The sequence below is a fragment of the Eleutherodactylus coqui genome, chromosome 5 (genome assembly GCF_035609145.1).
Source record: "Eleutherodactylus coqui strain aEleCoq1 chromosome 5, aEleCoq1.hap1, whole genome shotgun sequence".
NCBI lineage: Eukaryota > Metazoa > Chordata > Amphibia > Anura > Eleutherodactylidae > Eleutherodactylus > Eleutherodactylus coqui.
Window position 1 is genome coordinate 144,345,230 of NC_089841.1, and position 22,541 is coordinate 144,367,770.

The 22,541-nt window shown below is 41.7% G+C and overlaps 1 protein-coding gene across 1 annotated transcript in view; it reads left to right on the forward strand.

The window, feature by feature from the left end:
* DNAH10 (dynein axonemal heavy chain 10) overlaps positions 1-22,541 on the forward strand; it is a 147,721-nt gene that overhangs the window by 28,775 nt on the left and 96,405 nt on the right. Inside the window, exons 18-28 of the mRNA XM_066603357.1 lie at positions 598-805; positions 971-1,127; positions 1,547-2,023; positions 3,937-4,095; positions 5,056-5,172; positions 7,080-7,182; positions 8,748-8,926; positions 11,300-11,511; positions 13,002-13,158; positions 14,007-14,240; positions 14,322-14,444. Of these exons, the coding sequence (XP_066459454.1) occupies positions 598-805; positions 971-1,127; positions 1,547-2,023; positions 3,937-4,095; positions 5,056-5,172; positions 7,080-7,182; positions 8,748-8,926; positions 11,300-11,511; positions 13,002-13,158; positions 14,007-14,240; positions 14,322-14,444 (2,126 nt within the window). The remainder of the gene's footprint in view (positions 1-597; positions 806-970; positions 1,128-1,546; positions 2,024-3,936; positions 4,096-5,055; positions 5,173-7,079; positions 7,183-8,747; positions 8,927-11,299; positions 11,512-13,001; positions 13,159-14,006; positions 14,241-14,321; positions 14,445-22,541) is intronic.

Here is a 22,541-nt window from a genome sequence, read left to right on the forward strand (position 1 = left end):
TAAGACATTTCCTGCTGTCATTCGTTCATGCCAGGAGTATAATTAGAGTGCCAGAGGTAATGGATAACAGATCTGGCTGCCGTCAGGCAGAAATGGAACAAACTCCATTTTTGTGAGCCAATAGAACCCAGCAGAATAGAGAGGAGGGCAACTTGAAGAGTATTATATACTCTTTTTCTCTTCCAGGTATGTTATAAATCAGCCCATGTACTTTGCACAAATTTCAAACAAGCTCTTTCATGTTGTACATGGATCAAATAATGCTGAAGTGATAAGCATAAACTGAAATTAATCATCACTGGATTCTCTAGGCTGTTTTCATGGCAGTCACTCATGAAACGCAGTAGAATCGTCACTGGTTGAAATATGAGATAGTTACAAGGTCACTTCATAAGAAGTAATTGAAGTTGCATTCTGATTGTAATATAGCCCCAACACTAATGTGAGATGTGCAACAAAGTAAACAGTGAAATACAAATAGTTCAGCAGATATAAAGTTGCAGCAGCTGAACTGGCATTTATTTGTGCCTTATCATTACCATTTGATGAATTGCCCCACTTTGTATAACTGCATTGTTATCATTGCTGCTTCTGTAGGTGTCAAGGAATTCTTTGAATACATTGAAAATGAACGGTCCAAAGACGTTGAAATTATGGTCAGAAAGTATACAGCTATTGGGTCTATCTTAATAAAAATAGAAGGCCTAGTGGTAAACACAAATACAGGCAAAAATCCCCAAATGGCTCAATATTATGCTTTCTGGGAGAACAAAGTATATACCACACTGACAAAGATGGTCATAAAGTAAGTGAAGCCTTGGATTCCCTTTTCAGCAGATCATTGCATGTATTTCTATACTGGAAGAAGCTGTTACAATTGATGGGTGATGGACGATGAATGATGAGTATACTGTAGATCTATCATTGTTCTATTAAGAAACTAAAAAGCATTAAATTCTATTTTTTACAGGAATTTCCAGGCTGTTAATGCGGCTATTGTAGCACATGTTCCTCTCTTTGAAGTTGAAACCATTCTGTCTGCTCCAGAAATAATTCTTCATCCTAATTTCAATGAAATTTTTAAATTGATTATGCAGTGCTACAAGGGATGCCTTGAAACCACAAAGGTAACACCATAATAAGGGGAAAAATTATAAATGTAAAACAAATATGTACCTGCATTTTTTTTAATTCATATTTTTAATCAATATTTTCTTTTAAATAAACTACAACATAAGTAAGTACATAGAAACAGAAACAGATTCTGCGCGGATTGTATTTTTCTAGTGGACATGAGGCCTAAAATTTAATGTATCTATCTATTATCCCATATTCGAGTAAATATATGTATACAGTACGTCTTTCTTATTTCTAGGGGAAATATGCTGTGGGCTATACCTTCAGTTTGCATTGACTAGGTTGTTTCTGTCTGCTTCATCAATATTATTCTTAGTATACATTACAAGTAATCATTTATATGGAATGTATCATAGTTCATTACCAATTCTGTATGCTGTTTCCTAACACCCATCTGTTCTGCTCACAGAGTTTTGTACGCTGGATGCATGGAACCTGCATTCTCTGTCCTTCTCAGAAATCAGAAGATGATGAATCTATTATCTACAGTTTCTACAATGATATTTACCAGAATCCTCACATTACAGAACAAGCTCTCCTTATCAACCAGAACATGCACAAGCTGCTCACATCACTCATAAAGTACCTGAACATATGGAAGAGATATCGGCCTTTATGGAAGCTGGATAAGGCCATTGTACTTGAGAAGTTTGCTGCCAGGAATCCATCCTGCATTATGTACGATGAAACGTTACAGTTCTATAGTCGACTAGCACTGGAGGTTGCACAGCAACCCTTAATAAAAGATGAACAATGCATTAGACTGTATCTGGGACCGCTAGCCTACACTGTACAGGAAAATGCTAGAATATGGGTAAACTCACTTGGACACCTTCTAAATGAGTCTGCACGTGAACAGCTGTACAGTCTCAGGGATGAGTTGGACGTATGTGCAAATTTATTTCACCTTTATGTCTTTAGAAGATGTACTAGTCTACTATTCTGTAACCATCAATTACCATTTGCCAAATTACCTAGTAATCCCTGCTCTTAAAAAAATCTAAATACATGTAACGTAGATTGCTTGTTATGGTATATTTGTGACAAGTCTTTCATACTAACATATAGTTTTATGTAGAACTCAATCAACAGGCAATTTAGTTTGTATTTTGTATCATGCTACCTTATATACCTGGTGTTGCTCGGGTACTCCTTGATATCTTGGCTCTTTCCCTCTCTTTTGAATTCTGGCTTCATGCTGTTCTGTGGTCTTTGCTGCCTTTGATGTAGTGGCTGTTTCCTGCAGTACTTGAAGTTGGGGTCACGTTCTTCCGTGGTTTCTGACAACCTTGACGTCCTGGCACTTCCACTCTTCTTTTGAATTTGGACCTCATGCTGTTCTGAGATCTCTGAAGCCCTTGATGTCCTGGCTCTTTCTTTCTCATTCTGAAGTCATTGGTCATGTTTACTTCTCTCAATCGTTCAAATAATTTTAATCTCTTTGCTTTTGGCTGGACTTGTCCAATGGTTTACCGTTTTTTTGAGGCATTCCTGATCCTCCACACATCTAAATTATTCACTACACTGAATCACAACGCATCTTTTTTTTTACCATAGATTTTACAATAGGCCTCACTTATTTAAACTGTGTAAAAACTGTTTGTTGCACATAGCATCCAATCATCATTTCTTAAGCTGCTCTATTAAAATGAAAGCTGTGCTGTGATTGGTTGGTATGAGCAACAAAAACAGTTGGTTTCCCCCAGTATTTTCAGTTGTATTATGAAGAGTATTTGTTCCAAGTTTGTTTAAGATCCAGCAAGGCATGTAGGAACCGATGAAGAACAAAGGAGCAAATATACAAGCAAATTTTCACTTTTATACATACATTGATACTAAATGAGCTATTTATGTTCGACCTGTCTTGCCGGTCGCCTTTGGATTTAAAAGGAATCTGTAACTTACTTTTAGCCTTATGAGCTAAGCTTATGGGCTGAAAGTAGGTGGCCAGTGGAAACACAGGATGTAAGTTTTATACTTACCTTTCCTTTTGCTCACCTGATGTGAGTGGTGAAAGTCGCCATTGAATGCATTGAGCGGCGCTATTAAGTAGTCCGCCTGTTCTAATTTTAGAATGAGCGGACTACTTAGCAGTGCTGCTGAATGCATTTAGTGGCAGCTATCAGCATTCACATCGGGGGAACAAAGGGGCAGGTAAGTATAAAACTTACATTCCTCGACTTCATGGGTTACCTACTTTAAGCCTATAAGCTTAATTTATACAGCTAAAAATAGGTGACACACTCCCTTTAAGCTGGCCATACACATAAGATAAACATCTTCAAAACTGGCCTATGAGGATATGAGGGCTTCCTGACTCTCCCTCGATGGCAGATATTGGGGGAAAGAGGAATCGGATTTGTTAGTCTTCAACATACCTGATCCTTTGTTCCTGCAGAGGATAATCCCCTTCTAGTGGGGTATTATAGTGGTGTATTCTTCATTTCCCAATGAAATAAGCAGGCATGTATAACCAAACAAAGGGTGCATGCTTATGGTGAAGTAGGGAGAATTAGCCACCTGCTGGGTGAGCATTCAGCCGACATTTATGTCATATATATGGCCAGCTTAAAAATTTTGGAGAAAAGTTGGTACTTAATTTATTTTTTTCAACCTTATGTTTGCTCTTTTACTTTACGCATTACAATTGCTCTACTATTATTACTATATTATTACTTTTCTACTTTGGAGACTGGTGGCCATCTTGCTCTAGTACAGAAGAAGTAAGTACTGTACATGTGTATGACTACTCTGATCTCTTCTCAAAACATAATTTTTTCAATACTTTTCCTGTTGTAGAAACTGTCCATTAATCTGGTGACGACTCCGGATACTCTGGAAGATCTCAAGTTTGTTCTTGCCACAATTGCAGACATTAGAGATATGTCTCTAGTTGTTGAAATGCGATACCGAGATATCCAAGAGAGATATAGGACCCTAACAATGTATAATATTGAGGTGGGTAGATGCAGGAATATAATTGTCTTTTGTATTCAGTAGGACTCATGTGCAATAATGTGTTTAAAATGTTGTTATAGCGAGGGCTGGTAAGCAATAAGTGACTGCGGTGTATAGAAATCCTGACTATAATTGAGTAAACCTGTCTGTATCACCAAGTATTGTACATAAGAAAGAGTTGGAGAAAACTGACTACAGCTATATGCTGCTCAGCCATAACATTAAAAGCCTTGCAGATTTCCAAAATCGCATTACAGCACATGTGCATCAGTCCTTACTGTGCATTGTTTACAATAATGTAATCTGTTAGATCATTATATTAGCTGCACCATAGGCCTTATTCACATGTATCGCTGCCTATACGCAATGTATTACCTATGGACAGTGTTGCATACGCTGCCCATAGAAAAGATTAGGGCTTACGCTGCATGGTACGCAAAGAAGTAGAGCATGCTGCAGTCTTTTTTTCATGTGTATCTACACATAGTGTTTATACACTAATGTGAATGCATCAGTCAATTTTCTTTCATTGACTCCATTCACCACGTATCACGCATCCATGCGCTGCGGGCATAACACATGCCAAAATCACAGTCCTGTGAATGAGCCCTAATGTGGGGCTTTCGCACCAGGTGGGTCATGCTGTGCTTTTTGTTTTGTAAGTTGTGATCCTATTTATGGTTTTGGCTCCATACAGAAGACTTTCGTTGTTGCTGTAATATATAGAGTACTTCTAGCACTGTAGCACTTTCTTGCCATGTATTCTCACAACAGGTTTTTCTTTTCCTTACTATGTGTTCCTTTTAAGTTGTAAAACAGAAAGATTCCTTGCTTATGCATTCTAGATCTGGGTTGGCATGATGGTTTTGTTTTCTAGACTGTGTTGCTTGCTATTGCTTTATAATTTGTCCACCGGCCTCTTTCATGAAGATATCTATACTATGTTCATTTTCTCTGCAGTTTGATGAAGAAGAGAAAGTTTTAGCAGAGAAAATAACACATATCTGGGAAGCTCTGTTCCTAGAATCAAAACAGGTGGATCACAGCCTTGGGAAAGTGAAAAGGAAGTTTACCCAGGTAATTTTATAAAATTAAGTATAACTTAGTAAATCTCCATTAGTATGCAGTAATCAAAATATTAAACAATATGCATTCTAACATACTATATTACTAGGTACATCTTCACTACTATGTAGCGGCGGATTAAGGAGACCGGGGTTGTTCACGCAACTTGGGCCCCCCATGTCTGCAGCAAATCTGTTGTGTGTGTGAAAATACCCTAATAGTCCCAATATGATTGCCCCTAAGCGTATGTTCATATGTACCAGATTTGGTGCTGCTTTTTATGTAGATCCGCAGCAAAATTCATTCTTTCATTTCAAAAAGTGAAATCTGTTGAAATAGTGCGGATTTTGATGCAGTTTTTGGTGTGGAACCACATCAAAATCCCGCTGTAAGTGAATGTAGCCTAAGGGTATCTTCACATAGTGGATTCTACTGCGGAATTTACCACGGTGAATCTGCCTGGTGAATCGCAGCAGAAATCCATGGCTACTCTGCCACAAATATGCATGTGGATGTAGCCCTGTTAACCTCTTTAGTGGCACGCCCAGAAAATTTCCAGGGCTTGCTTCACTGACCATGCAGTTAAACCCCAGAAGATTTCCGTGGACAGCTCTAGTGCTGAAATGTGCAGAGCACTGAGCTGTCATCTGAAATCCACCACGATTCTGTGTGGATTGTACAGCAAATTGTTTTTAATGGGAATCCGTTTTCTAGTCCACACAGTACAGATTTTTTTCAAGTCACATATTTGAAATCCACTTGCAGAAAAAAAGAAGTGATATGTCATGGCAAGTGCATGCCAAGACTGCATAGGGAAATTTGCACATAGATTTCCATATTAAAAAAACGCTAAATTCGCTTGCAGATCTGCAGTACATTGAACTAAAAATCTGCAGGAGAAATCTGTGGCCAGATATATAGCCAGATCCACATTGGATTTTTCTGACAGTTAAATCCTGTTCTTCCGCGAATCTTCCTGCAAATCCGCACACTCCAGCCAATGAGATAAATCCACGTGCAGCTTCCTGACACGGTTTCTGTAACAAGGATTGACATATCAATTCTTTTCTCCATAGTGTAGATTTCAAAAAATGGTGCAGATTTTTCTCAACATTCAATAGAATGCTAAAATGCTATGTAAGTCAATGTGGATTTATATGTGGAATATCGGTGAAATTCTGCTGCGTGAACAAAGCCTGAATGAAAAATTATGAAGAAACAATAATGTTTATTTAGGAAGAGTTTGATATTTTTCTTTTATATCCCAAAACAAGTACCTTCTCTCGATCTTACACATGCTTCCAAGTTCACTGTCCTGCTTCTATGGGACGCCACATTCCTATACCCGTAGAATAATCAGGTAAATCAACAAGTGACACTGAAGGAAGTGCTTGGGGAGAGTCCTGATTGGCCATTTAACTTTCATGGGAGTGTGGAGGGGTCAGTGGCTGACAATGGGGACTCTGAAGCTGGCCGTGGGGGCTCTGTTGCTTGCACTCTATGGGCTCTGTGACACTTAATAGGGACTTTGGTTAGCGCAATATGGGTTCTTTGTGGTTGGCACAAAGCTCTGTTATCTACATTATATGGAGGCTCTATGGATGCTATATTGGGGCTGTGGTCAGCCTTCCTGTGAACGAACTATGACTGACTGTATTATGGGACAGTGGTTTGCATTGATATGTGGGCCCTGTGGATAGAGTTGGGAGACTGAATGACATGGTTATGAAGGCAGCTAGTTCTGTGAAGATCTGTCATCAGTAAACTGACAATGGAATAGGCATTGGCAATGTTATGGGGATGCTGAATAAGGTCAGCTTGTGTACATGCAAAAACGTATGTGTTGATGGAAAACCCTTTCTTGAGAAATTACTACTTATACCTGTGTGCTTTCTAATTGTTTTCTTACTTTTTACTAGATTACAAAAGATCAAATTGAAAACTATAAGAACCAAATGTTGCAGTTTGCGGAATTGTTCCGTTCTGAAGGACCTGGAGCTGTTGGAGATGACCTCGACCAGGGTACCTTATAATATATAATATAATGTGTGCAAATTGTAATTTGAAGTTGAAGGAATTGTTTCACAAATGACATTTATCACCTATCCATGGGATAAGTAATAAGTGTCTGGTTGCTGGGACCCTCCTGATCACTTGCATGGGCATCCCCAGTTTATCTATACTGCATGAACACAGTGAGGAGAAGTTTAAATGAAGTGATGGGCATGCTTGTGCCCTGCTTCTCTATCCAAGTCTATGGGACTGATGGAGACAGTTGAGGACAATGTCTCATAACTCATAAGCATTGAGCAGAGTAGCAAGATACATGCATGACCACCACTCTAGTCAAACTCCTCCTCATCTTGGTCAATACGAGAGAGAACCAGGAATTAGGGGCCCCATTTTAGTGATTGCTGGTGGTCTTAGCAGTAGAGCCCACAGTGATCAGATATTTGTAAACTATCCTGTGGATCAATGTGAAATATCCTTTGTGGGACAACCCTTTTAATGTTAAGGTTTAATGTAATTTGTTGTTTCTGTTAATGCTGTTTTATGCCCTGGGAAAGTGGCTTGCAGTATATTTAAATAGCATTTCACTTTTATATATTAACATCTATATATAAATATAGTTTGGCATTGACTTTTATTATTTCATTAGTTAAAATGACAATTTTCTACCAAAAAGCTAATACTGAAAGATCAGTGATGTGAATTGTATGCAGTTTTTTTTGTGCTTCGTTGGTAGTGGACATCTAAGTGATTAAAACTACTGTTTAAAGTGCAAAAGACTAGAACGAACAACTGATCACGAAAAGAGGTTATTCTTCTTCTTTAGTTTCACGTAGGATGAATCTTTCTAGTGAATTTCTTTATAGTAATAGTTTGCAAACTTATAGTAGTTTAACCCTTTGCAATCCAATTTTGGATTCAGGGTTTCCTAGGGGGCTTTCTCTTTCTGCCATTATACAATGGCGCCATCTGCTGGCTAGAGCCAGTACTGCGGTATGGGACATGCTGGAGAGGCCCCCGACAACAGAGCAGCCAGTAATATACAGTAGGAATACCCTGCCGGACGTCTTCCGACATCAGAGCTGTACAACCTTCAATCAGAATGTCTTCAGACGTCAGACAATGGATTGGAAAGGGTTAAAGGAATTTTCTAGCTCTAAAAAAATGTTCCCAGGACCCAGACTGATGAACTATTCACTGGGCCACTTTAATGGTATATGGTGTAGGAATCAGATAGCTCCAAACATTGTGCAGTGATCTGGCTTGCTATTGCAAACACAGCTCCATTTCACTTCAGTGATAGCTGTGCCTGCAATACCATGCCCAGCCACTGCACAATGTACAGAGCTGTCTGCTTTCTGCTCCATACACCGTGACAGCAGGTGAACAGCTGATTAGGGGGGGGGGGGGGTGAGGATCTCATCCATTTTTTTAGAGATGGAAAACCCCTTAAACAGCATAAAATGTGCAGAAAAAAAATCTAACTATATACTTATAACTTTAAAACTTTTTTTTGTACACTTAAATGACATCAGAAATTTGTTAAAAATGTCTATATGATGCCTGTTTGCTTACAGGTTTACAGGTTCTTGATGCTTATGAAAAAGAGCTTGTGAAGTATGAAAAGAACAGACAGGAGTTGGCAAATGCTGAAAAACTTTTTGATCTTCCTATAACTTTATATCCTGAACTCTTACAAGTGCAAAAGGAAATGAAGGGTTTGCGTCAAATTTATGATATCTACAGTGCACAAAAGGTTTGTACATTGGTCACCCTGCTGTACTATTCTATTCAGTAAAATATAAATTACATTTTTGGTGGATTTTAATGGTCCTTTTAGCAAAGATGCTTCTGATGTGAGCCGTTGTGATTTAAAAAAAATATGAATGTATGGTGAAGCCTCAGTATTTGAGTATCCATAAAATCGATCATTATTGTAGTCATGTTAACAAAAGGCCTTTTGTGAGTGTAATTGTAATTCACCCAGAAGCGTACAATGTACAGTACTGTAAAGGTCCTTTTACACGCAAAGATAATCGCTAAAAACAGCCGAAAGTTTAAAAGATTTAACAATAGTTTTGCATAAAATTAAACGCACAGAATCACTCAATTTCTCTCATTAGCTAAAGCAAACTCAGTAGCAGTGCAGACATTGTGTTTGTGTGAGGGATTATCTGCCCAGAGGGATTTCATTGTCCTCTACTGACATCTGTTACTTGCATAATCAATAAACTAATTGTGTATGAAAGGTAAACAAATCAATCATGGGGCCTTTTAAAAGACTCAGTGAAATGCATTTCAAAGATGGAATTCACTCAGTCTATTAGCGGCTTCAATGATGGATTTTGTCCAAGCTGAAATCCATCGTTAAATGAAAAGTGCACAACTGCCTGCATTTGCACGTAACGATTATGGCTCACTTTCGCCATTTGAATGAATTTTAAACAATGATTGTTGTGTGTGAAAGGGCCTTAAGGGCTCATGTGAATGGCCATAGTGTTTTCATAAAGGTGCACAGAGTTTCTTTTTTCCTATGTAGGCCTTCAATTTTATATGGAAGCATACTGAGCATTTTCTGTTGGCTTTCATAATCCAGTAGAATAAAGTCTATGCATTCTTCATTTGATGGTATATTATCAGGATATTCTTCCTTGGAAGCATATACAGCACAACATGATGGCTATAACTCTGGGCTCCATGTGCGCTCATACAGTTTCTGTGGCTCTGCGATGTACATGAAGCCCTAAAGTAGCACCACATTTATGTGTTGAGTGGATTTATTACTCAAGAAAAGATTAATGTTTGAAAATTATATTCAGAAATTTGTATTATAAAGTTATTTTTCTATCACATGTAGGTCTGTATACCAGTGTTTCCCAATCTTTTCAGCCTTGGGGCACCCCTTGTAAAAATATTTTACCTTGGGGTAACCCTATCAAAAAAGGGTGAGATCAAGGGGTCAGATATTCTGGGCATCACCTGTGCTCACCAGAGTCCGCTAAGTGGCTAGTGAACAAAATAGCGTGTATAAGCAACACCGCATAGGAATCTTCAAATAGTCATCAGGTAGTCCTTATTGGGATTAAATTCCAAATATCATCTTTATTGGTTAAAACTCCATCCGCTATAGAACTTGGACGTTTCGTCCGACACAGCGGACCTTGTCAACTTTGACAAAATCCGCTGTGTCGGACGAAACGTTGCAAGTTCTATAACGGATGGAGTTTTAGCCAATAAAAATGATATTTGGAATTTAATCCTAATGATGACTACCTGATGACTATTTGAAGATTCCTATGCGGTGCTGCTTATACACCCTAATTTGTCTACTGGCTTATGGGACCCTTGAAGTACGGATCCTACAGTGAGCGTGCACCTTCCAAATCTGGTTTGCTCTCCCCCACTGCTGTGGTTACTTGGCGTGCTGCTGAAATCTCTTCTCTGTTTGAAACTAAGTGTCTAGTGAAGGAGACGTTGAAAGCATGAAGACTTTGGAGGTGAGATGGAGCACAATTGTTTTGCGTACATGCTGTGGATTTTGCCACTGAATTTTCTGCTGCGGAAGATCTACAGCATTTCCGCTATGTGTAAACACATCCTAAGCCTGGGTCCACACGTGGCTGATTTGTTGCACATTGCCCGCAGTGTACATTCTGCAGCAGATCAACAGTGGAATGTCTGCCTCAAAACCCACTTATTTTTGTGTGGAATTTACCCCCTCATTGAGAAGAGGTGAATTCTGCAGCGGAAACGGCGATGAAATTGACATGCTGAGGAACTAAATTCCGCACTGCAAGTCAGTTTTTGCACTGGTTTTGTGCTGCCTCTTTCCGCAGCTTGTGGACAAGATTTTCAAAATCTCATCCACTTAGCTGCTATTGTAAATGTCGCAGAATTTCCATGTGGAGGGTCCGCATGAAAATTCTACGGCAAATCCACCTCGTGTAGACCCATCTTAAAGAGGTTCTCCAGGCAGCGCCCGCCGGGATGCTCCGGGGTCAGATTGGAAGCTCTGACCCCTGTATATTAGCCAATGATTGTAATTGCAGGTGCAGCACCCCAATTGGGAATCATTGCTATGTACAGTAATTAGTAAAGAGCAGCCTAACAAGCATATTTATTTCTTTAGCTTGCCAAAGAAGAATGGTCACAAACACTGTGGGCAAATTTGAATGTTCAGATTCTCCAAGATGGAATTGATAAATTTCTCAAAACTTTCAGAAAACTTCCAAAAGAAATTCGCAGTCTGCCAGTGGCTTTTTACCTTGAGTCCAAAATGAAGGAATTTAAAGACTCAATTCCTTTACTTCTTGATCTGAAGAATGAAGCATTGAGGGACAGGTTTGAATCTTTTTCTTTAGTATCGTAATTATTCAGTATTGCAGTCTTTAAATATTGAAGAACCAAATGTAATCTTCATGATTGGGTAAACCAAACAAAAAATGTACAATTTAGTCATTTATGAACAGAGTTTAATAGCATGCTTTCACACGTATCAAATCTGCATCAAAATCTGTGCGCTTTACATGTTTATTTTGCCCTGGATTGTTGTTAAATTGCTGCTGATTCCATCCTTAGCAAATTCACTGCACTTCCACAGCAAAATGTACATGTAAGCATGCAGATTTTGGCGGAGATTTCTTAGTGGCAAATTTTTTTGCCACATTTGAAAGCACCTTTATCCCTTTGCAATCCAATTTTGGATTCAGGGTTTCCTAGGGGGCTTTCTCTCTTTGCCACTATACAATGGCACCATCTGCTGGCTAGAGCCAGTACTGCAATATTCCATATGCTGGAGAGGCCCCCGACAACAGAGCGGCCAGTAATATACAGTAAGAATACCCTGCCAGACGTCTTCTGACATCAGAACTGTACAGCCTTCATTTAGAATGTCTGAAGACAGACAGTGGATTGGAAAGAGTTAATGGAGCTCTAAACCTAGTATAAAACCATATCAAAAGACATTGCATATCTGAGAGAGGTGAAAATTAGCTAGCCAAAGCTTCTTAATTCATTTACGGAGGGCAAATTGAAATATGCACCAAAAGCTTGTTCTACACAAGTTGATTAAAGGGGATAGGAAAATGTGTTGTTGTTCTAAGGCCATGTTCACACGGCGCAGATTTGCCATCAATTTTTCTGAGCAAAAAATCTGCAGCATTTATAGTTGCGGGATGTGGATGAGACTTTCAAAATTTTATCTACATGTTGTGGAAAAAATCTGCACTCAATTAGCGCAACAATTTACATGCGGTGCGAAACTTAAATCCACAGCATGTTAATTTTAGCTGCAGATGTGGTGCAGAATACTTGTGAATTCCTGCTATAGACTTCAACGGAAAAGGTCAAAATCTGCTACAGTAGCTGCAGATTTGGAAAATATGCAGATAATCTACAGCAAAATACACAACAAATCTGCAACAGTAGCTGGAGATTATACCAACAGAAATGCTGCAGACTTTCCACTTTGAAAATTCATAGAAAATCTTTAGCAAAGTGGCCCTGAGTAAACATATGTCCACACAGGCACGGAATTTGTTGCTATAATTCACAAGCTGTAGATTTAAATTCTGCATCGCATCAATTTCCGCAGTGCATTTTTTCTGCAGTGTGTGGAATGAGATTTTGAATATTTTTTCCACTTTGCTATTACTGTAAATGCTGCGGATTTTCCATGCAGAAAGTCCACACGGAAAACCCACAGCAAATTTGTCCCATGTAGACAAATCCAAAAGGGGTAGAAATGTTTTCTCTATATTTATGTTACTACTATGTTGCTTGTCTTCATTAGCTCATGGCATTGCTTTTTGCATTAATTCTCGCACTTGCAGACATTGGAAGGATCTAATGACCAAAACAGGGACAAGTTTTGAAATGAATCCTGACACTTTCACCCTGGAAAACATGTTTGCCATGGAATTACACAAGTATGGTGATGTCATCAGTAACATTGTAGCTTCAGCAGTTAAAGAGCTTAGCATAGAGAAGGTAAGAGGTGGGAAACAATAACTCTTATGATACAAAATACTTATAAATGAGGCCAAAAGACATACAAATGGGGTTTCCTATTTGTTTTAATGGAGACCGCAGAAATACAGTTTCAGCAATTGTCAGCACATTATTACTGCACCTCTTCTTTCTCTATTCACAAAATACTGGCACTGTAAATGGCACTGGTGCTGAGGGGACTGCTAAAGGGAAATGGAGCTTTGGGGTCAATATCTGTGTTTTGGATAATTGTTGATAATTTCTTATTTAAAGTGGCCCCAACTTGACTGTCTACATATACCGAAAATTAGAGACAGTGATATCTCTTAAAACATAAGCACAACCCAATAGAGAATAGGTAATGTAATTTTTCTGTGATGCTAATTGTGCCCACATTACTGATATTTGAGAAACTGCTGTCTTAATAAAAAAAACTTTTAAAACATAAAGTGGCCCCAAAAGTGAAACTTCACTATTACTAGGCTGGCTTTCCACGTAGCAGTAGTGTACTGCATGGCCAATTGCTGCACAGCAGAACCGCATGAGTTTTACTGTAAATTGGCACAGTTTAGTGATGCAGGTATTAGACACATGCTATTTACAGGTGAAACATGTTAAAAACTGTGTTTCACCTGTAAAAACCGAGCAGTTAGTAGCTGTATCGCAAAGGTTTGGCAGTTTGCAGTAAAACGTATGCAGTTTTGTGACACGGTACTTGGGTGTGTGACACACTGTTGCCATCAATCTGTGAACAGTGAAATGAGTAAGTACCTTGGCTTTCAGCAATTTGATGGAAACTATATGTTTCATTAAGGCAATTAACCACACATTGTTTTGTCCCCTTATAGGGTGTTAAAGAAATTGTAGACACTTGGGAAAATATGAAATTTACTGTACAGAAGTATATAAAAGGCACTCAAGACCGTGGAAGTATATTGGGGTCTGTTGATGATATTCTACAAATACTTGATGACAATGCAGTGAACTTACAAAGTATCTCTGGAAGTCGGTTTGTTGGTCCTTTTCTGAATACAGTACAACAGTGGGAAAAAACACTTTCTCTTATCGGAGAAGTAATCGCAGTAAGTGCATAGTTATTTTCTTTAATGAAATTTATATTTTTCCGTAAAATTATCACTAATATTGCTTTGTCTGGTTTATAGGTGTGGATGGTAGTTCAACGAAAATGGATGTATTTGGAAAGTATATTTATTGGAGGTGATATCAGGTCACAGCTACCAGAAGAGGCCAAAAAATTTGACAATATTGATAAAGTATTTAAAAGGGTAAGTAGAATTTCAATAATAAAAAGAAAAATAGCATACATTTATTTATTAACTACTTCAGGCATGTGCATTCATGGCATGTTGACGCATTGGCATACTATTTCACCTAATGACCCACTGCTGACTCGCCACCCCCTTACCTCAGAAACTCTGGCCAGCATCAAAGCAGTCTTACTAACTCACATGACTGTCACTGGAAAGCAGGAGACGGGGAGAAGCAGGGGAGTAGCTAAAGGCTGAGGGGCTCGGTTGTAAAAGTTCAGCTGGGTCCTCTCCCCAACTATACCTGTACCCATATCTAAACCGTGCTGCATACAGCTGCAAAACAAATTTACATACATGATCTAGCCCCTTGATCTAGCTTTCTAAACATGACTAAAGGCCCATTCAGACACAATGATTATGTCTCAAAAGTCGCGCAAATTACGTATTTTGAGCGATAATCATTGTGTGCATTTACACGGCAAGATGATTGCTCAAAATTCGCTCAAAAGGCATTTTGAGTGACCGTTTTGAGCATTCACTTTGCATAAGTGTGTAAGTGAAGGCTCATGCTGTATGCAGAAGACAAGCGGGACTGCTATCTTCTGCATACAGCTGTTGTCATCTCGGAGCGTTCAGCTGATATCCAGCTGAGCGCTCCGAGCGGGGTATACAGAACACAGCTGGAGTGCTAACTTCTGCATACTCCTGCTGTGTTCACGGAGCACACAGCTAGTATACAGCTGAGCACTCTGAGCGGGGTATGCAGAACACAGCTGGACCGCTGTCTTCTTCATACTCTGGCTTTGTTCTCCAAGTGGGATACCAGCTGAAACAATAGTATCAGTCGTATCCCACTGATAACTCAGCACTGATAAGGCTCATTGTTCTCTTTCAGCTTGTTGAAAGAGAACGATGAATGACTTGTTAACGAAAACTGCACAATATCCGTGCAGTTAGATCCAACAATTCTCGCTCAAAAGATGTCTTTGAGCGATTTTTGAGAGAGAATCATTGGGTTTAAATGGGCCTTAATTTCCTGGATTCCGTGAAAACCTGTTTGTAGTCACCATTAGGCCGCTTTCACATGGCCAAGAAGATCGCGTGAAATTTGTGCGTTGCAAGACGCACAAATCTTGCAAGAATATAAAGCCCATTCTTTTGAATGGGGTCATACACATGAGCGTTTTTTGGGGGTTTGTTTCCTGCCTCGTTCCACGGGTAAATATTGTGACATGTCCTGTCTTCGGGCCTTCCCTAGAAACACCTCGCATCGCCCACTGTTTTCAATGGGGCTACCACAGCACGCACAGCGTACGAAGTGCACGCGAATGCAATGTAAGGTTTTCCCCATTGAAAACAAAGCCTACAACCGTGAACTGATGCAAGGTGGTTTTAAAACAAAACACCTCACATCTGTGGGGACATCTAACATTACATGCACTATTGAAAACCACATGTGGATTTAAACAATACATGAGTTTTTTTTTAAACTGCATGCAGGATTTGATGCGTTTTGTATGTAAAGTGTGCAATTATAAACAGGAAATACCCACGTTATACCAGCATTGTGTATATCCCTATATACAGGAGATGTATAACTTATTCCAGTTGTACATATATAATTAACTACAGGAGAAACCCAGGTTATACCAGCATACTCCATCTATATATATATACATCTCCTGTATACAGTGATATCGACCATGCTGGTGTAAGGAGCATAAACTGAAAGGAGAGAACCATTAATGGAGATAACGCTGAACAGTTTTATAAAAATAAGCTATATACACGTCTGGCTTTACAAAATAATTTTTATTCAAGTAGTTAGCAAATGTTCAATTATTTTATTAGCATTCTAGCGAAAAGCATTAAAGGGATATTCCGGTTCTAACAAGTTATTCCCTATCAACGGGATAGGGAATAACTAGCTGATTGGTGGCGGTCTGACCACTGGGACCCACACTGATCACAAGAACCGGGGGGCCCGGTTGGTACTCGAATGAAGGAAGCACAGGTTGGCCAGTGCGGGAAGCATAGGTCGGGCAGGCACACTTCGCTCCATTCGTTTCAATGAGAGTGCTTGACTTGGGAATCTTTGGCACTCTCATTGAAATGAATGGAGCGCATTTGGCTTGCTCAACCTGTGCTTCCTGCACTGCCCAACCTGCGCTTCCTTCATTTGGAGACCAACCAGGACCCCCTTCTTTGTAATCAGTGGGGGTCCCAGCGGTTGGACCCCCACCGATCAGCTAGTTATTCCCTATCCCATGGATAGGGGCTAACCTGTTGGAACTGAATACCCCTTTTAAAACATTACCAAATTTCAAATATAAATATCCCATACACACCCTCCCCCCCATATCCCACAACCGCCCCCACCTCCTCCCCCCATATCCTACAAACCCCAACTGTATACCCTCTCGAACGTCTAATTATTTACTACCACTTTTTCTATAATGCTAAATTCCTGTAGCATTGTTGTGTCTGGAACTGCCTGTTCAGCAACTGCACTACCACAGCCAGACTTGGTGCTGGCTACTCTGGGTAGCAGGACCTAAGGATTGCAGGTTTTCACCCTTTAACCCCTGTACAGGGATCTGGACTTCGCTGCTACGAATCCCTAGGTTGCATCTGCAGAGTAGTCGCTGACTGGTGGAGCAAACAGGCAACAAAGACAACAACAAGGCCTGGAGTCAGAATCAGTAGAGCTGAGCATCAGACCAAATCAAAATCAACAAACAGAATCGGGATCAGTGCCAGGTCAAACCAGGAGTACTGCAAGTCACAGATTGGGAGACAGAGTAGTCAATCAATCCAAAATCAAAAAATTTGTTGGTGCACTATTATTTTTGGAGAGATTATTACCATTGGGACCACTATTTGGGGCACTATTGCTATTGGGGCCTTTAAGGAAGTGCATTACTGCGGCCATTAAGGAGGTGCACTATTGTTATTGGGGCCATTAAGGAGGTGCACTATTGTTATTGGGGCCATTAAGGAGGTGCACTATTGCTATTGGGGCCATAAAGGAGGGGCACTATTGCTATTAGGGCCATTAGGGAGGGGCACTATTGCTATTAGGGCCATTAGGGAGGGGCACTCTTCCTATTGCAGCCATAAAGGAGGTGCACTATTACTATTGGGGCCATTAAGGAGGCGCACTATTGCTACTGGGGGACATTAAGGAGGCACACTATTGCTACTGGGGACATTAAGGAGGTACACTATTTTTATTGGGGCCATTAAGCAGGTGCACTTTTGCTATTGGGGTCATTATGGAGGTGCACTATTGCTACTGGGACAATTAAAGAGGTGTACTATTGCTATTTGGGCCAATAAAGAGGCGCACTATTGCTACTGGGGACATTAAGGAGGTGCACTATTGCTACTGAGCAAATTAAGGAGGTGCACTATTGCTATTGGTACCATTAAGCAGGTGCACTATTGCTATTGGGGCGATTAAGGAGGTGCATAGAGATGAGCGAGCGTACTCGGAAAAGCACTACTCGCTCGAGTAATTTGCTTTATCCGAGTATCGCTGTACTCGTCCCTGAAGATTCGGGTGCCGCTGCGGCTGACAGGTGAGTCGCAGCGGGGAGCAGGGGAGAGCGGGCGGGAGAGAGGGAGAGAAAGATCTCCCCTCCGTTCCTCCCCGCTCTCCCCTGCAGCTCCCCGCTCCGTGCCGGCACCCGAATCTTCAGGGATGAGCACAGCGATACTCGGATAAAGCAAATTACTCGAGCGAGTAGTGCTTTTCCGAGTACGCTCGCTCATCTCTAGAGGTGCACTATTGCTACTGGGGCCATTAAGGAGGTGCACTTTTGTTACTGTAGTGATTAAGGAGGTGTGCTTAAGCTACTGGGGATATTAAAGAGGCACACTTTTGCTACTGTGGACATTAGGGAGGCGCACTATTGCTACTGGGGCCATTTAGGCGCGGCACACTATTGCTACTAAGCGTTCGTTTAGGAGGTGCACTATTGCTGTTGGGGCCTTTAAGCAGGGGCACTATTGCTACTGGTTACATTAGGGAGGCGCACTATTGCTACTGGGGCTGTTTAGGAAGCATACTATTGCTATTGGGGCCATTAAGGGGGAGCACTATTGCTATTGAGGCCATTTAGAAGGCGTACTATTGCTATTGGGGCCAGGTAGGAGGCGCACTATTGCTATTGGGGCCATTTACGAGGTGCACTATTGATATTGGGGCCGAAAATAAGACCTATCCCGATTTCCGGAGGCGGGAGGGGATTGGGCTTTAAAATATAAACACTACTCTGAAAATAAGCCCTAGCTACACTACATGAAAAAAAAAAAGAAATACTTACATAGCAGGGGCCATTTGGCTCCTTCCCACTGTTCTCTGCAATTACGTTAGGCTTCCTTGCAGTTCTCAGCGCTGACAGAAGATCGCTTGCTGGTAACAGGGTTTGTGAACCCTGCCTCCAGCAAGTGATTGCTGTGATTGGTTCCCAAGTGCCGTGGCTTAGCCAATCACTGTGGAGCTTGATGAACCAATTACAGCCATCACAATGAATGCAATTTACAATCCCTGTTTCCAGCAAGCGATTTTCTGTTGGCGCTGAAAACTGCGAGAAAGCCTGACGGAACTGAGAAGAACAGCGGGAGTGACCCAGACGGCACCTGCTAGGTAAGTATGATAAGCTATCCCCCGAAAATAAGACCCTGTGCCTCTTTTGAGGCAAAAATTAATATAAGGCAGGGTTTTATTTTGGGGGAAACGCAGTACTATTGGAGTGACACATTAACTGTAATCTAGATACTAGCAGCTAGACATGGTAATGAGCGGTAGGAAGTAGCGTCAGGATTACATCTTCATCTTCACAACGAGCTCCATTTGTCGTCTGATATGTTGTTGCTTCAAGGTGTGGTATGTTTCTGTAGTAAATGGAAGACCCCTAAAAAGAAATGTAGAAATGTTATGAGAAAATACCCCTATAAAAATATGCTGTTAGCAAATTTAGATTGCTAAATTATCTATGAAATACGACACACGAGCCGAGACCCCTGTATGGAGGTCACCCTTTATAGCTGGTGCAGGCCATAGAGTGTAAGCTCTTCAGGGCAGGGTTCGCTTGTTACTACTGTATTGTCCTGCGGTTTGGCCTCCCGTACAGCTCTGTATAGTACGTTGGCGCTTTATAATTACAGAATAATAGTAAATGTAATATCCCTCTCATATTTCTCTTCCGTTCCCTCTGGTTTATGGAAACTCTCGATCTCTCTGTCCTCACAGGTTGCTTCTCTCTATGTTCTATCATTTGTTACCTTCTTACCTTGTTATCTGCTCGTGCTTGTTTACAAAAATGGCTGCTTGTACCATGGCAACAGCGGTAACAATGCCCATACTGGCCCTTTGACTGTCGCTATGGATATAACACATATTGGGGTATGGTTGCCAGTAACTTTGTGTACCCTAGGGCAGTGGTCCCCAACCTTTTTGGCACCAGGGACCCGCTTCAAGCAAGACCATTTTTACAAGGCCCGGCCGGGTTGGGTGGGACATGGGCGTGGCTTTGGTTATATGGGGCGGGGTTATGAAGGGAGTTGGAGTTTAGTGCATTCTTATTTAATTATGACATTTACAATGTCCTGGCAGTACACACATAGGGCAGTATATAATCTATCCCCCCCCCCCCCAGCACACAGATAGGGCAGCATATAATTTATCTCCCCTCCCCCAGTAATAGACAGCCCCCACCCCTCACTAATAGGCAGACCCCACCTCTCAGTAGTTAGCAGCCCCTCCCCCTGTAATAAGTAGCCCCCCCCAGTAATAGGCAGCCCCTCACCCCAGTAATAGGCAGCCCCCCCAGTAATAAGCAGCCCCTTCCCCTGTAATAAGTAGCCCTCCCCCCCAGTAATAAGCAGCCCCCCCAGTAAGCAATCCCCCCAGTAATAAGCAGGTCCCCCCCAGTAATAGGCAGCCCCCCCAGTAATAAGCAGCCCCTTTCCCTGTAATAAATACCCCCCCACCAGTAATAGGCAGCCCCCCCAGTAATAAGCAACTCCTTCCCCTGTAATAAATAGCCCCCCCAGTAATAAGCAGGTCCCCCTTCAGTAATAAGCAGCCCCCCCCCAGTAATAGGCAGCCCTTTCCCCTGTAATAAGTAGCCCCCCCATAATACGCAGCCCCCCTCCCAGTAATAGGCAGCCACTTCCCCTGTAATAAGTAGCCCACCCCCAGTAATAGGCAGCCCCTTCCCCTGTAATAAGTAGCCCCCACCCCCCCCAGTAATAGGCAGCCCCTTCCCCTGTAATAAGTAGCCCCCCCCCAGTAATAGGCAGCCCCTTCCCCTGTAATAAGTACCCCCCCATAATAGGCAGCCCCCCCAGTAATAGGCAGCCCTTCCCCTGTAATAAGTAGCCCCCCCCAGTAATAGGCAGCCCCTTCCCCTGTAATAAGTAGCCCCCACCCCCCCAGTAATAGGCAGCCCCTTCCCCTGTAATAAGTACCCCCCCATAATAGGCAGCCCCCCAGTAATAGGCAGCCCCTTCCCCTGTAATAAGTACCCCCCCGTAATAGGCAGCCCCACAACCCATATACTTACCTCCTCCCTGCTGTCAGCGTCGCTCTCTGTCTGCTTGCCCTGACGTCAGTGTGCAGCCCGAAACGCTTCCTCCCTGAGTCCTCTCCTGCGGAACTAATGAGCAGGGGACTCGGGGAGGAGGTTCCTGGCTGCACAGACGTCAGTGTGTGCGCCGGGATCAGCACAATTACCAGCGGGGAGCTGCGGCGCCCCCGCTGGTAATCACTTCGGTGGTCAGCGGCGGGCCACATAGCACAAGGCAGCGGGCCGGATTCGGCCCACGGGCCTTGTGTTTAGAGCAAAAGTTCCCGGCGGTGCCGCGGACCGGCGCTAGACACCTAACGGCCCGGCCCCAGTGGTTGGGGACCCCTGCCCTAGGGAATAGGTGTAGCAGGTGGGCTTGCATAGTATGTGTCCCTAATATTGGATAACTGGAGGGGCACCAACACATCTCAGGCCTGATGTAGACATGAAGGTGGGGCAGGAAATGAAATCTTTGCCCTGGGTGACAGAAAGCCTAATTCCGATTCTGCCCAAGTACAGGCGTACAATACCTTGACGCTGTCGGGACTTTGTGTTCGCCGGTCCACACGTTTTTCTTCATATTTTACCATGGCAGATAATCTGTTGTTTTCCATGGTTGGCAGTTGGATGACGCATCATTGGATGTAACAGCTAATCTAACACACAGGGGCTGGCCTTATCCATTGTGACAATGGAAGATTTATTACATCATCTGTAGATAGTTGTTTTTGTTGCCTTAAGCAACCAATTACAACGCAGCTTTCATGGATTATACCGCTGTTATATCGGTATTATATAGGGCCGTCTTTGCTATCTTCTGCGGCTGACGGAGGAGCCTATGTTACTTAAGATTTTTTGTAATGTACGCCATTGCGGTTATACAATGTACAGTGTTGGGTAGTCGTTACATGGGCAATCATAATTGTATCATTCTCTCATATTTCTACTATTTACAGAGGTTTCAGTCGTTTGCATTGTGTTAATGTGTTTTATTTACTTCATATAATAAATCTCCAGTTATCATGCTTCTCTTTTTATGTTCTGTCTTTTTCCACCTTCTGACTTATCGTCTCTCTGTCTACATTCAGGTCTAGTATGGCAGTTCCATGACCTCTCCCTTCAACTGACTGTACCAAAATGGCTGCTGCTACCATGGCAACCATGGTAACAATGCCTGTACTGGCTGTCTGACTGTCCCTTTGGATAGAGAATATTTGGGGGTATGACTGCCATTAACTTTTGTGGCCTAATTTATCAAATCTGTCCTTGTTGCTTATAGTAACCATCAGAGTTCAGCTCTCATGTCTTATACTGCTGAGGTAAAATGAAAGCTGGGCTGTGATTGGTTGCTAGGGGCAACAAAGTAACATGTACCCTTTGAAATGGGTGTAACAGTGGGCTTCCATGGTTGTACAAAGTGCCCCCAGTACTGGATATCAGGAGGGGCACCAACAGACCCTGGTCGGGGTATTTACACCTGCGATGGGGCAGGGAATGAAATCTTTGTCTGGGTGACAGAAAGCTTCACTACAACTAT